The sequence below is a fragment of the Vidua chalybeata genome, chromosome 9, assembly GCF_026979565.1.
Source record: "Vidua chalybeata isolate OUT-0048 chromosome 9, bVidCha1 merged haplotype, whole genome shotgun sequence".
Lineage (NCBI taxonomy): Eukaryota > Metazoa > Chordata > Aves > Passeriformes > Viduidae > Vidua > Vidua chalybeata.
In genome coordinates this window covers 16,055,732-16,072,347 of record NC_071538.1, presented here as the reverse complement: position 1 = coordinate 16,072,347, position 16,616 = coordinate 16,055,732, and the positions used below count along the sequence as shown (strand labels likewise).

Genomic DNA, 16,616 nt, shown 5'->3' with positions numbered 1-16,616 from the left:
GCAAGGATTTTACTGGGGTAGGTGCTGTATTCATGAATTTGCCAAAACCACTTCCATTAGTTTTGAAGAGAGTCCTAAGGATTCCAAAATCAGTGAGTGTTCAGATAATTTGTGTCAGGCTGACTTCCTCATCCCTGGTGGTGTTAATGTGCAAATATTTAACAACACAGAATTTGCCTCCATTTTTTCCTGTAAAGGGCGTGCTTTCCCACTGCTGATAATTCCTACTCAAAAGACTAGGACAATTATTCCACACAGGAGCTAAAGGCATTTGAAGAAACTGAACACTACTTTAGTAAAGTATTTCCAAGAGAGATCAATGGGTACTCCTTGCCTAAAGCACTTTAGGGGCATTTTTTAGAAGTTGGAACACCATCTGCTCCTAAGTAGAGCTCTCCATAAGTCCTCCCCATTTACTGATGTAACTGATAGGAGCAGTCTGCAGATGGAGCCTCCCAGCCCAGATGGAAAGGGAATTTGGCTGGATAAATAAACTAATTTTTTTCTTTCTGAGGAGAGGCTTTGGTATAAGCAGAAGGATGTGATCTGGACATCTAATGGGGATGAAAAGGTTGGGATGATGTCTGTTATGTCAGTTTGGAAAGAAAAGCAACACTATTTTATTCAGTCATTTATCTATGAATAGTAATTAGCCAGCCAAAAAGAATATTTTTAAATGAAAACTTCTGCTCCTATTTAAAACTTTCTATTTTGAAAATAAAAAGTCAGAAGGTAATGTAACATAAAACATAAAGTATATTAACATTTAAATGTCTATTAAACCCAAACCATTTGTGCCTTTTTTCCCCCTCTTAAAAAAAAAAAAAAATTAACCCCCCCCCTACATTTTAAAAGAAACTTTTGATGACTACTCAGCTCATGATGGAAAAAAAAAAAAAAGAACAAACTATTTTTGAGCATTCCTCTATTAGCAGCAATGTGAAAATGCATTTTGAAAACCTCAGGTAAACTCCCTGCTTGTTTTATACTCATGAGTAGTTGATTAAAATAGGACTGCTTGAATGAATAAGCAATTAGGATATGATTACATTCAGGTAAACTGTAGTAGTTTTATCTTAAAGAATTAATAAGTGATTCTCAGCTGATTTCTTAACTGCTTTCAGAAGGTGAACCACCAAGATCCCTTATATACATCCTAGTACTGACATTCTTTCTTTAGTACCACAGCTGGTTTTTAACAGATTTCAACCAAGTAATTTCTTTGTAGAATCATCTTTAACACAGTGGTCACAGTTACTTACTCATACAATAAAAATCATGTAAATATGCATTTGACATGCTAAAGACAGGCTCAATTATGTAAGAGAACTGATGTTCATTTTTTCTAGTATGAATGAAGTCTGCTGCAATGTTTCTAACGTGGATCTGCTCTTAAGTGCAAATCCAGGCAGAGAGTAACACCTTTATTTTGCTCTGTGATGCCCAAACTCTCATTGTGTTCTCAATTTTGTGTACATTTAGATGTTCTTAGAGCTGTATTTTTCTTAGCTATACTTTGTGATAGCGTTTCATGCAGCATGCAAGCATTCTTCAAAGAGCTTCAGAATGAAGCACGTATTTTACAATACATTTATGGTGAATTGGCAAGTATTAATTATCTTTAAAACTTTCTCAAGCTTAAAAACCAGGTGAACACAACTCAGGCAGAATCCTTATGCTCACTGGGGAGTAACACCCAGGGGAATAAACACTCTGCTTCATGAGGACACGTCCATGGAAGTCTGTCCAGCCCAAACAATTTCCATGTGCAGCACTTTCATAGCAATTTTCTATTAACCCAGAAACCTTCTAAATACAAGTTCAATTGGCTGATGTTCTTCCTTGCACTTCCTCTTCCCTCAAGGGAATGATAGGATTTCCCAGGCTGCCCTGTAAAACATGTGTGGAACATTCTCCCTAATTCTGCATGCCCTGCATTTTTCAAATTCTGCCTTACAATTTTTTATTACGTTTCCACATATCCAGCCACCTATGTGAACTGCACAGATGTATGGTGATAAATTTGTTTTTTCTACTACAGCTCTTCTTCCAGCCATGACCTTTTCCCCCCTTTTGATTTCATCCCATGTTGTATCAGCATACAACTGATTTTAAATTCCAGGGACAAGAAACAGCCACTTTTAATTACTTGTATATCACAGCATTGCCTGTAATTTTCAGACACTTTGGGCATCTTTTCTTCAAAGCATCATACAAATAAGTTGAAAATGGGAATACTCATCTCAACAGCTTTCAAGAAAGTCAGTCAAGAAAGGGAGTAGGAAAATACTATTGTTCTCCTGTTCCAAACAGGAAGGTGAGACATAAAGTCATGCCAGAAACCTGGGACAAAGCCTGTGTTTGAATACAGATGTTTATCCAAGATCATAAGCATGGCCCCAGCCTTTGTCTGAGAACCAGAATGAATACTTAGAGTACTAAAGAAAGCAGTGAATGCTGACCTATATTAAAAAAAAATAAAATCAGAGAGCTGCATTTATGGTAGAAAATAAAAGGGGTAACAGAGATGATACCCTGGAATCACCTATCAACAGGAACAAGAAAGCAATGATCAGAAGAAAGAATACTGAGGAAGAGATTTTCTCCCCATCCTATGAGTTGGAGCTGTTGATGAGAGAATATATATGCAATGAACATATAAAATATAGATTTATATATACAAATATACAATAGGAAATAGTCAGTATACAAATACTTACATGTAAAAATAGTTTTTTACTTTCCCCTTTTCTTGATTTACAAAAGCATACAAAGTTTCCTGTTGGTAAATGTTTAAGCAGTGTGAGTAAACCCTGTGTGACATGTTCCACAGACAATTCCTTCAAGTGTTCACAGTATTGGCTATTACAGTGTTGAATCTGACATTCTAGATGTTAAAATATTCATAGGACACTTTCTAAACTTAAAGCATTAGTTTAAATACAGCTTAAATAAAACTCACATGTGTATTTGAATTATGGTCATATTACAAATGAGTCTGCTGCAGTTGAAAACTTTCCATGACAGTAAGCTTGGAAATACATACTTAAACTAGAGATGAGTATATTTTAAGATTCTTGAACTGCCTTTTAATGTGCAGATAATACTGTGAGATGGGGAGTTCTTTCAACTTCATCTGAAGCAATGCAAGCTGATAGAACTCAGTATTACAAATTATCCTCAGTAGGAAAGTGGATGCACAGAACAATTTGCCATCAGAGCCAGACACACTGTCACTTTCTTCAAATACCCAACAGACAAGAATAAATGACAGGTACCATTGTTTTTGTGTTAAGAATAAATGATCTGGAGCATTCTGCATCAGGAAAGTGCTTTAAATTAAATTAAATTAGTCCTCACAATTCTCTTGTGAGGTAGATAGACACTACCCTTGTTTTTAAAGATGGAGAAACTGGAGATCTAAAATAAATTATGATGGCTGCATGGGAAATACTGTCAAAACACTGTTATTTGGATGTTGGAGCAAGTCAAATGCACAACTGGAGTAAATAGAGATATTAATGAGACAACATTACACTCACCAGCTTGGGTACTGACAGCAGGCTTGGTACAACAGCCAAAGGTTTATCATGGGCTGCAAAACACAATCTTTGCCAAGTGCCATTCTGCTGGAGCTGAAGTGTGGGACAACAGCTTCAAAAAGCACAAACTACACAGCCCCAGATGGTGCAGACTGACCAGGGTGGAAGGAAGCTGCATATCAGAAGTTATGAATTAATCAGGAGTCTTGAGTAGGTAATATCTTCTCATTCAAGAGTTGGGTACAGTTCAAGAACCATGCTTAGCTCATCTCTAATTTTACCATATATGCAAATGCTCACAATGTGCTGTGTATCAATATATTCAGGTGTTGTTTTTTTTTAAAATTTACTCACTCCTGGATCTTGGAGGTCTGTATTTTCCTCACATTTCTCTTGTTGAAAATGTCTACTGATACCACATATGGAACTAGTACAGCAAATGAGCTACATATAATAATTTTAAATATCTGAGATGATGGACAATTTTCAAAGGACCACCATGCTTTCTGTTTGTACCTGTATATACAGGAAATCTCATCTGTCTTTAACTGCTCCTGCCTTGAAGTAAAATCCAGTTAAAGTATAAAGTGCATAGTGTGGATTAAAACCCTAAGAAATAACAAACAATGTGTCTGCCTTCCACAGATGATTAATTTTGCTTAACAGCTGAACCACCACCCTCTTTGTCTTCTGGTTTTTAGTTTAGTGTTACCTAGGCTGAGAAAGGCCAGCCAGATGTAAGCAAAACTATTGTAAACTGAGACATTTTTGTAATATGCTGTTAAGGGAGAGTTAAGTAAACCAGTATCAAGACACTGTCCAGTTGGGATGTGTAAATATTATTGTGTGCTTCTTGGCCCACTTAGCAAATACTTTCTTTTCTGTGATAAACCTGTGGCCTCCATATGGAGCATTTTCATGGAGAAAGTATTCCTCACACTCATCTCTTCCCGGCTCGTAATAGTGGTAGGGAACTTTGCGAAAGCCTTCTGACCTAGGGAGAAGAAAGACATACTTCAGTACTGTTTTCAAGAAAAACATAAATATATAATACACCTGAATACAAGATACAAGCATCCTGGCTTGGATCAGCAGCAGTGTGGCCAGCAGGAGCAGGGCAGTGATTGTTCCCTGTTCTCAGCATTGCTGAGGCCACACCTCAAATTGTGTGTTCAGTTTTGTGCCTCTCACTACAAGAGAGACACTGAGGTGCTGGAGTGAGTGCAGGGAAGGACAATGGAGCCAGTGAAGGGTCTGGAGCACAACTCCCATGAGGAACAACTGAGGGAGCTGGGAGTCATCCTCCTGGAGAAAAGAAAGCTCTGGAGGGACCTTACTCTTTACAACTGCTTGAAGGGGGGTTGTAATGAGGAGAGAGTTGGTCTCTTCTCCCAAGGAACAAGTGACAGGACATGAGGAAATTGCCTCAAACTACATCATGGGAGGTTCAAATTGGATATTTGGAAAAATTTCTTCACCAAAAGGGTTGTCAAGCACTGGAACAGGCTGCCCAGGGAAGTGGTTGACTCACCAGCCCTGGATGCACAAATATGGCACTTGGGACACAGTTTAGTGCAGATTTGGCAGTGCTGGGTTAATGACTGAACTCCATGACCTTAAAGGTCTTTCCCAACCTAAACCATTCTATGAATGATCTGAAATCCTGTCCATATGTCAGCACTTGAACTCCTTTGCTAAACTGCAAAAGCTTTCATTCCACCACGATTTCTAGGAATTTTCCTTTGGCAGAAGAAGCTCAGTGTATCTCTTAGCATACACCCATCTTACCAGTCAGTGAGAAGCCGATGGGCCGGCTCTTACGGGCACTGCACATTTTATTTAAGCTGTGATAACTCAGCCCACAAGGCTCCCTCCCTAAGCAAAGTCTTCTCACTGGATAGTCCTAGCTGTTGAAACTGGTTCTTGAACTGGCTGAACAGGGCAGTTATAAGAGTAACATCCAATTTAAGTAGGTAATCCAGTCAGAATCACAGCTTAAAGGGGACATCCTTCTCTGCTGCCAACAGTGCTATCATGCTGTTGACCAGTTTTACATCAGGGCTATGCTATGCCAGCTTGGCTGAGCTCTCTGAGGACAACCTTAGTCCTGTCACCCCTCATCCCAGGGTGCCTACTGTGTGTTTTCATAAACAAAGAACAACATATGTTCATTCTGTTCATTCCATCTGGATGACTCAATCAGTGAGATCTGCAAGTTCTAAAAAGTCAGCCTCTAATGTTAAGATATCCTAATTAAACAGCTGTGACTCAAATTCTGTTGTTTGTGACATTTTTTTAGGTTCTGCCAGCAATGAGTCTCACACTGGAGTGACACAGAATGTGGAGTGAGAATCTGCACAAAGGCTTGACTTCAGGAGCTCATGATGCACTGGACTGGTTACATGCAGGACATGGGCCAGCTTAGGCACAGAAGAACAGATGTGTATGTACTAGTGCCATACATTGTTCGTGGCATTTCCTGCTTTTCCGAATGAATGAGGAATAGTTTCATTTTATATTTTTTCTACCATATACAGTAGATTAAAGTATTTAACTTGGATTTTTAAAAACTGTGTTTAGAGTTATACTTCTGACCATAGGATTAATCCGCTGTCACTGTAAGGTCACCAACAGTAGCTGGTTGGAATTTATGTCAGTTTATGGTGATAAAGCTCACAGGACTTGTTTTATTATCTAATTAGAACCCTCTACTACTCAAAACAAGCCATATATAACTGAGAAAGTTCAAGTAGGTTGCTCAATGGTAGTGAAATGTAATTTCAGGTAACTATCCTGGGCTAATCATTTTATTTCACTTCCAGGTGTATTTGGTATTCAGACAGCAATGTATGAGTTTTTTGCTCTACAGATTTGTTTTAGCAATGTAAGCAAATACATTTTATCAAAAGAATATGAGCATACTTTATTTCCAGCTAATTCAGAAACTGAAAAAGATCTTTGATTAAAAATAGCTCCTTATGACATCTGATGTTAGATTTTGTAAATGGTTTTATTTTATCAACAGCACATGCCATATCAGGAGTGAATATGCTGACAATAGTGTCACATCAATGCAAAACACTGGGAAATGACTGCCTGATCCATTTTTTGGATTTATGACATTAAAATCAATTGTGAAATTTTGACAAGACATCAGAATTGTAGATGCATGAAAATAATTTTCTTTGATCTTACTTGCAGTAGGTGTCATTTATCATCCCATAGACGTGAATTCCATAGCAGGCATCCATAGCCAAAATTAAGGTAAACCAACCCGTGCTGAGATATGAACCTGACTGGACTCTGTAAAAATACAACATACACAAAACAAATTGCAATGAGAAATTATCAACACTTTATCAAAGAAATACAATCTATTGCCTGGGACAAAAGGCATTAAGCAGCTTGACAATCTGTCAAAACCATACAACTACTTTGAATTATTTATAGATATCCTCTCATTCTTCCCAGCTTGGAGCCTCCAGCTATTGTCCACAGAAAAAAAAAAAACATGTTAAATACTTGAAGTCAAACAGTGCATCTCCAGTAAAACAGAGAAGTATTTATTTTCATTTATTTATCTCTTAACTGAAAGACAGCAATTAGTAGAGTTTGTAAAATGAGATAAAGTTTACCAAAACATAAAGTACTGTTGGAATTTGTGGTGTGTGCATGTGAGTAGGCACCATCTTCTTCTACAAGCAAAATCTTAATCTGCAGTGGTCTATTCTCGACCTGAAAATTCAAACAGTTAGGAAACTTCCAATGATATTTTAGTACAAAATCATCTAATATAAGGTTCTGTAAACCAAAATTCTACGCATATCCCTTTACCTAATTTTGTGTTATCATTCTTCAAGCTACCATAGCAGAGAGAAAACCACAAGAGGATAGTGCCCAGATTGACAGTCTTTGCTCAAATGACTAGATATATTCAATCAGCCCAGAAGTATTACCTGCACCAGTGGGAAAAGGATTTGGCTCACAGACTGGTTGGTTGAGCCAACACATGCATTGTTAACCACAAACCAAATCCTGTTTGCTCTGCTCACACAAATGTTACCAATGGGGGACTGGGAGTCCATGGAGTTACCCAGATAACGTGGGCATGCAAGACTCACTGTTTTCACACCTCACCAGTAGTGAAAACACACTTAGCCCTTGCTGCTTATGAACTGGCTGAAGTCCAGCTTTGTGCATGTATTGCTTTCAGTTTGACTGAAATCAGTGAAAATAATTATCTTTAAATTATTTTAAAATGCCCCATTTCCAAAGAAAGACACCACAAAACCATCTTAATAGAGCACCTTAATAGAGCTGGGTGTGAGTGAGAGGAGGGGCTAGATGAGCTTTCTGCCACACTTGTAAGCTCTTAGCTTTTGGGTATGGCAGGGAGCAGTCTGTTCTCCATCCTAAGTTAAAGCAGCCTAATGTTTGCACACAATTAAGTTTTGCTGTAAAAGAACTCCCAAGTAAGCCCATGTGCAAATCAGTTATTGCCACCAACAAAATCTTCTGAAAACATAGGAATAAAATTTTCATGTGTAAAACCAAAACCCTACAGCAATTTACCCAGCCTATAAGCCCCAACTTCCCTGTGAGAAGAACCAACCTGATGGTTTTTTTCCTGGTTCAGAGCAAGAGTGTACTCTGGTCTCCTGCCTCCCTCCTCCTGCATAAAATACCATCAGTGGCTTTTGGCACAGATTCTGTGTTACTTCCTTGCTCAGGTTGAACTAAATACTGTTTAAGACAATGGGTGAAAACATAGTTGTACAACCTTTATCGTGACAATTACCTGGCACATACAGGTCTGAGATTCAAATTCCTTCTCTGTGTAATACCTTCTATTATGGATACTAGAAAAGCTCCAAGAGCTTTACGTTCCTAAAGAAACTCCAGTACACTCCAGTTTAAATAAACCTTTGGTTTTTTTAGTGAAAAACAATTGCCTCAATTCCCAGCGCTGAGTCCAAGAACACTGAAAGTAGTTAAATATTCTCTTCCTTGCCCATGTCTGTCATCCTTCATGGTTGAGCTGGTGTGAACTTCTATCCCCACCTTTCCTGAAATATCCTTTCCTTTGGGGAAACAGCTAAGTATCTGTTTAGCTGCTTTTGTAAAGATCATACTGGAAATAATACATAAAGGCTTAACTTAAACTGAAGAACAACAAGTGGAAACTAAAGACAGGGTGCCAAACACCCATGTTTCATTAGGTGGAAACCAACTGTAATTGTGCTTCTACTTTTGACAGCTTTATAGCCACAAAAGTGTACAGCTGTTTATCTGCCCCATCAGGATCTTCATCTCTTCAACCAGAAAGTTCTGCTACTGTCTAGCAGGGAGAATTCCCAATCCAATTCATGTTATTTCAAAATAACATTCTGCCATGATAAAAGGCTGCATTGCTTCTAACTTGCTTTCTGCTCTTGCACCAGGAAAACACTGGCCTTGAGCTTTCAAAGCATTTTAGAATCATAATAACCATTTTTAAGAACACGATGAAGATCAGGACCCTTCCAATAATGGAGAACACTATATTGACAGGAGCATCTGAAATTTGCTATACTCAGGAGGAAAAAGGAATTTAAAAAAAGAATTAATCAATATTTCATGTCTTGTTTTAACACCATTGGACCTTAGTCCTCTCATCTATATACTGCACTGGCAGGATAAATAAAAACAGCAGAGTGAGTTCCCAGGTACCTTCCCTGGGAGATGAAGTACATGACAGAATACAGATTATATACTTTAAACCAAAGCACTTATATTCATCCCATTTTTTCCTCTGAAGATACAAAGGGATAGAAGGGAATATACTTAAGGAGTGGAGATTCTGGATGATTTGGTAACACTATCTGATACCATAAACATACTTTCAAAATTCTAATGAAAGCAATATTAGAAATGCGAAAACAATTTTAGCTGTCCCTAAAAATCCATAAATCTTTGAATACCTTTTAAAATATCATCCCATAAAACTGTAGTGCAAAGCAATGTCTCAGCCCTTGCTATTATGCTAACACTGTGCACTCAATTTCCCTCTCTACAGGAGAGTTTTACATGTTTCTTGGTCACGGGTTTTTGAGACTCATTAGATAAAGAGTTCCTCTTGTTACTGTAATTGTACTCAAATTTCAAATTTTACACATAGGAAATTAAAACATCCTCCATTTATGGGTAGTGTAAGGCTATGTAACTGCACAAATCTGGGGGAGGGAGGATATTAATCCCAAAACAGGGTAAACAGGAGTTTGTTAAACATCATCTGCAGAACTACAGCAGGCAGATCTGGTGTGATATATGTATGTGCAACAATCCCAACGTTGTTTCCTATGGCTTAGAGAGTCTTTTTTTCATAGTATAAAATTAATGGGGTACCAGATCTGGACAGGAAATTGTCTCAACAACTCAGGAGAAAATAATGCACTGTTTTTCAAAATACACTTTTAAAAAGATGGCTTTGCTTTTAAGACATGATTTACAGCTGCATGCAGCAATAAAAAGGCAATGCTCACAAAAACTTGCTTTGTTTACCTTAAAAATGAAACCTTATTTTGCATACGTCCTACTTTATTAGTATTCTTAAAGAAATGACAGTTATAGGTTGTAATTCACTCTGCTAAATGCCATCCACCATTTCAGAAAAGTACATAGGCATATGCTTAACATTAAAGACATTAAAGGACCAGTGGAATCAACTTAGTTAAAATGCTTGAAACTAAGTATATGCTTGCTTATCTTGCTCTTAGTAAAGGTTTAAGTGCTTAAAATGTCATTATTTAATCTCAGAATATATAAGTAAGCTCCAAGATTAATAGTTACTTGAAAGTTTAAAGTCTCAAAACATAGAATTTGCATTTTTAGTAATGCCTTCCATAAACTCCAGCAGAAGGAACTGATTACAGTTTCTCACAACATGTTACAAAAGAGACTTGCATTCTATATTTCACAAGAAAATAGTAAACCCAATTGCTAGAGTTGTTATATGTGACACATATAGCTTTAATTAAAAATCAATTTAACATAAAAGCCAATAGACAGGGCTCTTCAGTTCTAAGTTTTCACTATTTCATAAAAAGAATAAGAAATTGATATAAAGAAGATGGAATAGAGAATGCACCCTAAAAATGCTGCAAACTGAAATTCATCTTCTTTGACATCTATAACCATGCTTTGATGTAGGCTAAATGAAGGAAAAACTCATTCTTTCTGTCACTGGGGGTAAATGGAAGAACATAAAATATTTTCTTGGTGATCCAGGGCAGGTGAGTTCAAAGTGAGTAAAAGTTTTCTTGTCACTTGAGTTCTGATTTTAGCAGAGAATTCCAGGAAGTTCTTTTCTTCATTCAATTGTTCCAGGATTTTTTATGTGCACAATCAATTTTAGTTCTATGGTTCAATGGACTGTAATTTCCAGTGGGGACTTCAGTGGTAAAAAATAAAAATGGAAAAAAACGTTTGTGAAGGCAGAGAAGATGTCGACACAAGCAATTGCATGTCAATCTGATTGCAGAAAAGAATTTAGAAGTCTATTTTTTAATTCTTTTGGGAGAAACTAGAGATCACAGAAGGTCAATTAAGAGTGTTAATTAAGATAAAACCGAGGAAATTTAGTACTTCAAAAAGCTATTAATTAACAGAGAGCTTGCCAAAAGCATTAGATAGACACTTTTCCTTTTTGACTTAATTTCAAAATATTGCAGTAAAGTAAAATTCAACAGTGACAGATTGAAATGACAAAATTCTCCAGGCCAATTAATTGACAAAAAATACATCTTTTCATAAAGGCTGTTTATAGAATCTAATCCTCAGATGACTCTCCTACCAAACTACTGAATCAGCAGCAGCTTTATTTGCAGCAGCTTGTCAGGCTTCTTGATTAATAAATAAGTATAAATAAGAGTATTGGTCTAAGCAAACAAAGAGAACTGTAATACATGGAGTAGAGGCTTTATAATGTGAGATGCCCTTCCAACAAAAAGGTTTGTTAAAATGATTCAAAATAAACAGAAATATTTTCAAAAACATGTCAGAATTAACTTAGACTATGTTCAGGTCGAATTATCTCTGGTACTTATTTGTATCTGCAGTGCATCAAGAGACCATGAATCCTCTGGGAGGGGGTCGGGGTACTCTGGTTTTGCCTGGCACTCTGTCATGTGCCCTGTGTCAGCCTCATCTGTGACAGGTCCTTGGGAAGGAGGGTAGAAGGTACATGGCCCCTCTGCACTCCCTTGTTAAAGACAATCAGCTCTTTTTATCCCTGGGTTTCTCTGGGTTTTTGCATTGCTGAAGCACAGTATATTTCCTTACAACTAAAAATACAGGAAATTTATCTGCCAGCACATACTGGTGAGCCACTACTTAATTCTATATACTAACCAAATTAATGCTACCATTGTACTTATGTTGACTGAGACTTCTCCCTTTTTTTTTTTTTCTTCCCCTGTGGGATCGTCTCTGAGTACAGCTGCTGTAAAACTCTTCTGCTTTGCCAAATTAAACACCCACATTCCCCAAGTCACAGTTTTGGTCTATGCCTTTCTCTTCACATCAGATGTAGGTTTGTAAATGACAGATTGGAATGAGTTGACAGAAAAATGCACCCACCACTGAGAGAACAGCAAGACTCTCACCTCTCTCCTGAGGAGCACATACACTTCTCTTGCCAGACAGCTGTTGTTTTGAGAGAAGTAAAGGAAGTACCTTTGGTACAGGAGAAGGGCAAGACTCTAAATCCTGAAGACTATCAGCCCTAGCCTGGATTTATTTCTGTTTTTTTTCTAAGACATGGTACTTTGTTGCTAATTATTTCATTACATACTTTCTGAATTAAAAAGAGCACAAGAGCAAAGAAGATGCAAGCACAGAGAATTGATTTTAGCTGGTAAAAATGGTTGCTATTTCTGCATTATAAAGGTACCTGTTGGGCAGCCATTTATCATTATTATTCATTCTTTTGTACATCTGTGTGTGAGTGTACACATGTGTTTGCTTTGTATTCCATAATGGTGCAGGACATCTAATAATAAACAGCCGTGCCCCTCTAGCAGTGAGCAGACTGTCTCACACATCCTGCTTCAGGTCATGAAAAGTGAAACATTTGTACATTTATTAGCCATCATGTATAGCTTTATGCAAAGCTTAAACAAGTGGAATGCATTATGAACAGCACAGACCACATTCCAGATTCAGGCAGTGACTGTGCCCAGCAAGATGTACCTGGGTGTGAAGAAGTGATGCACTCCAGCCAGCTATTTGACTTACTATTTACTTATTATTTTGGGCAAGACAGGCAAAACCAACATTAGAAATAAGGACTAGTCTGTTACTACAAGTACAGAAATAGCTCAGGCATCTGCTTGGGTATTTAATTTATGGATTTATTTCCAATCTTTGTGTTGTGTACATTTTTCTAATTTATTTCCTTTCTTTCTTTGTCTATTCAATACACTCATGGAAACCTGAAACAAAGAGGAAAAAAACCAAGGCAGCAGCCTGAGAAAATTGACTTCTGCTGTCCAAGCTTCTGTAGTTTCCTTATTTCTGATTCCTTGACCTGACTTTGATGTGTCTCAGTTCAGTTTTGAACTCAGGCAACGAGACAAGGAAGTTACTTCACTGTGGCAGAGAGAGCTCCTTCAGACACCTCTGCTGCTGAGCTCAAAGAAGAAAAGCAGAATTCCTGTTTATCAAGGGTGATCACAGAGGTCCAGCTTGCTGCAAAGCACACAGAAGAGAAACAAGACTAAAGAATTATAATGTAAACTCTGCCCTCCAGCCTATATATTGCACATACATATTATTTCAAGGTGATTCTCATGCATTTTTAAACCTGTGCTAATCTCTTAAAAACGAATGGCATCCCCTGTCGAGAACACAAATTGGTAGATGAATTTCTTACAGCTACTGGGCTTCTACAGGTTGCACTGAGTCTTCAGGTGAGAACTGTGGTCTTGGTGCAAACTGTTTACAGAACAGTAAATCCCAATTTCAAACTTTTTTCCTTCCCCACTCTCTTCCCTAATCCTGCTGTTTCCAGAAATACATATTCTCTTGATTTCTCTTGAGTCAAGATTCTTTATTTCCCTTTCTTAAGTACAGACTGTGGTTGGAGCCACAGCCCATGCTATTGCTGGACTCAAGTAATCAGCAGAAGATGCCTCTTGTGAGTGCCCAGGTTGCACTTGTCACCTGGGGTCCATGCACTCGAGCAGTTTATGCACAATCACAACCAACCTCGACCTGCTGCAGCTGCACTGTGCAGAAGGAGAAGTGCATGGCTCCACACATCTCCATTTGCACTTGGATTTTGTTGATGAACAAAATGTATGTGTAAATCAGGACAGGATGCACAGAAATGTTGCCCATTACAAACATGCAATTAAGTTTAGAACAAAGGAAAACTAAATTCACATAAGCAGGTTTGCGGGCTAAGCTGTTGGCATCTTTACATAGCCATTTTTCTCTTCAAAAATCAGCTAAGTGAAATTCATTCTGTGCTTAGGAAGACTTTATCAGGAAATGCAGCTCCTCTGGTCAGTGGCAGTAGAGCACTTGCTCCACAGGACAATTACTTATGCTCACAGTGGTTGAAGCAAATGGGGGGTGATGCCAAAACTTCCCTGGTTGTGGCACCACGGTGTAACCCTGTTCCCCACTTCTTACTGGACTATGCCAGGCTGAAGACTTACTGCAATCCATGGTGGCTGTGACAAAGGGAGTGACAGCTGAAACCCTGGCGCAGGTTTCAGGGCTGGTGCCACAGTTATCTGTAGGGCAGCTTTATGTGCTCTTCTCTTCACCAGTAGCTGCATCCAGTTTGCTGAGTCCTGGTTCAATATTTTCACACAGCGTGAAAGGGAGTAGAGAAGGATTTAGATTTTCATCCTTTGTAACCAGAAATTAGTCAAAAATAAAACTCTGCCAAGTGGAAGAAAAAAGACAACAGGGCCTTTTCCCTGCATCTCCATTTAAATCAATATTTGCTGTCTTGGGTCTGCACATTTTTCTACCGCGAGGATATAAACTAAACAGAGCTGCAGTTAATCCAGGATCCCTGAAGAGATTTAATTAAGGAGGCTTTCCCACCCTTTTCTTTTGGTATTAAAGGGTACTCACTACTCCTAGCTGCATATTTTAGTGAAATGTATTGTAGGTGAATACAGAAGAAATTTCTTGATTAGCTCTTACGTTCTCAATACAAGATACAAAGGAGTTCATCTAACCTTGTCTGAAAGCAGCTTAAATTTTTCATAAAAACATTTTCTTTTAGGTTGGGTCTTTTTTATCTTTAAATTGAAAATATGATACAGCTTTGTAAAGGTGTATATTGTATTTCTGTGACACTGGGATGTGAGCAGAGGCTTTTATAAAGATATTTTGTTTTATTGCTATGGTGAAAATGAAAGAATAGCTAGCACGAGATTGTACCCTAAGTCTGTTCATTTAAGAGGAAAGAACACTGGACCAGATACTCAGCTGACAGAACCCACACTGATGTACATCAGCTGATACCCTTTCAAATTTCCCACAGTCTGCAGTCATTGTGATAGTTCAAGCACTACTTCTTTGATACTGATATGGAAGGGAAGGCGATGTTACATTGTTCTCCACACATTTCACATTTATCTGAGAACTTTGCTTTTTACCAGGATGGATGCCCATACAAAAAAAAAAAAAAAAGCTTATGGAGGGCCAGAATGTTAACTGTAAGTATTATTTCTGAACAGATTATATTCACTGGAAAAAGAGAACTCAAACTCCATAGATTAGACCTTCATCAGTGCACATTCCTCTATCAACAACTCTTCTCCCCCAGCTCTGGTATTCAGAAGAGTGAGAAGAGTGTTTCCAAGTATTCTAAAATTCATTCCTAATTTGTTGCTAAATTACTAACTGATTATTTACATTACAGTAGCACTGTGAATCCTCACTGTGCAAGGCACTGTACACACACAGCAGTTTTTGAACCAAAGAGCTAAACTGTCAAATACCCAAGAGGATCAGATCCTTTGGAGAACACACCTGTCCTTACCCCCAGCACCGCACCGCGTCATAAAGCCACGCTCTCTGGAAGTGCATCCGGAGCCACAGAGCTCTTCTCTACACTGCCTATTTGCACTAACCAAAAGTTCATTTCTGATTATGGAACATCAATATTTTTAGCAAAAGCAAAGTCTTAAATCCAGACAAATTATTCTGATATGGAAAAAGGAGGCAAAAAATAGAACTTGCGTGGGTCTGAATTTTAATTCAATTGCAAGAGGCCATAAAGTAACCCATCAGTCAAGCTTTGAAGATTAACTGCTAATTAACACAGATGTTGCCTTCCCTTTTACTACTGTAACTTTCTCTAGATTAACTTTTCCTTAAAGTATAAAAGGAACAAAATATTTCTCTTTCCTTTTCTTTTTTTTTTCTTTTTTGACATACATTTTAATGAAGCACACACACATATATAGGTATCATATTATGGTTTAGTATCAATATTAGGGCCTTGCTTACTGTCTATATGACATCAAAATAGATCAAGTCTTTCGCTGCTTTCTTAATTAACTCATCTCTATCCAAACATCAAGAAAGAAGCAAATAATCTTCACATCTGAGCTACTGAAACTTCCTCTAACTCCTCCACTGCTTGGCTTATATAGTAGGTGGCTTTCTGAAGGGCATCTTCCACTCATGCATATTGTGGGCAGAAGATGTTGAAGCCTAATTAAAGCCTCACTTAAAATATAGGGTCCCAAATCCTGAGGACACACAGGATTAGCTTTTGTCATTCCTCTTCTGTTCCCCCAAAGTCACTATATTTATACAGCAGGGTCTTCTGAAGGGCAGATGCCTGCAGCCACTGGTTCAAATATCTACACTGGAGGCAGCACCTTGGTTGTAGGCAAACATATGGGGCAGAACCAAGAATGGCCCAAGTTCTTCTCTTAGATGGCAGCCTTTAGAAAAAGCATGGTATAGCAAACAGTTCAGAAAAGCAGGAGACTGCCACAGAGAAGCTCACAGGAAGAAGAACTAAGGGTCACAGCTTATTTCCTACTATCCCACTGAACTGTG

The 16,616-nt window shown here is 38.0% G+C and overlaps 1 protein-coding gene across 1 annotated transcript in view; it reads right to left on the bottom strand.

Moving 5' to 3' along the window:
• Positions 1–4,349: 4,349 nt before the first annotated feature.
• Positions 4,350–16,616, bottom strand: part of ST6GALNAC3 (ST6 N-acetylgalactosaminide alpha-2,6-sialyltransferase 3) — a 71,278-nt gene continuing 59,011 nt past the window's right edge. Inside the window, exons 3-4 of the mRNA XM_053950758.1 lie at positions 6,738–6,845; positions 4,350–4,536 (exon numbers count right to left, since the gene is read on the bottom strand). Of these exons, the coding sequence (XP_053806733.1) occupies positions 4,350–4,536; positions 6,738–6,845 (295 nt within the window). The remainder of the gene's footprint in view (positions 4,537–6,737; positions 6,846–16,616) is intronic.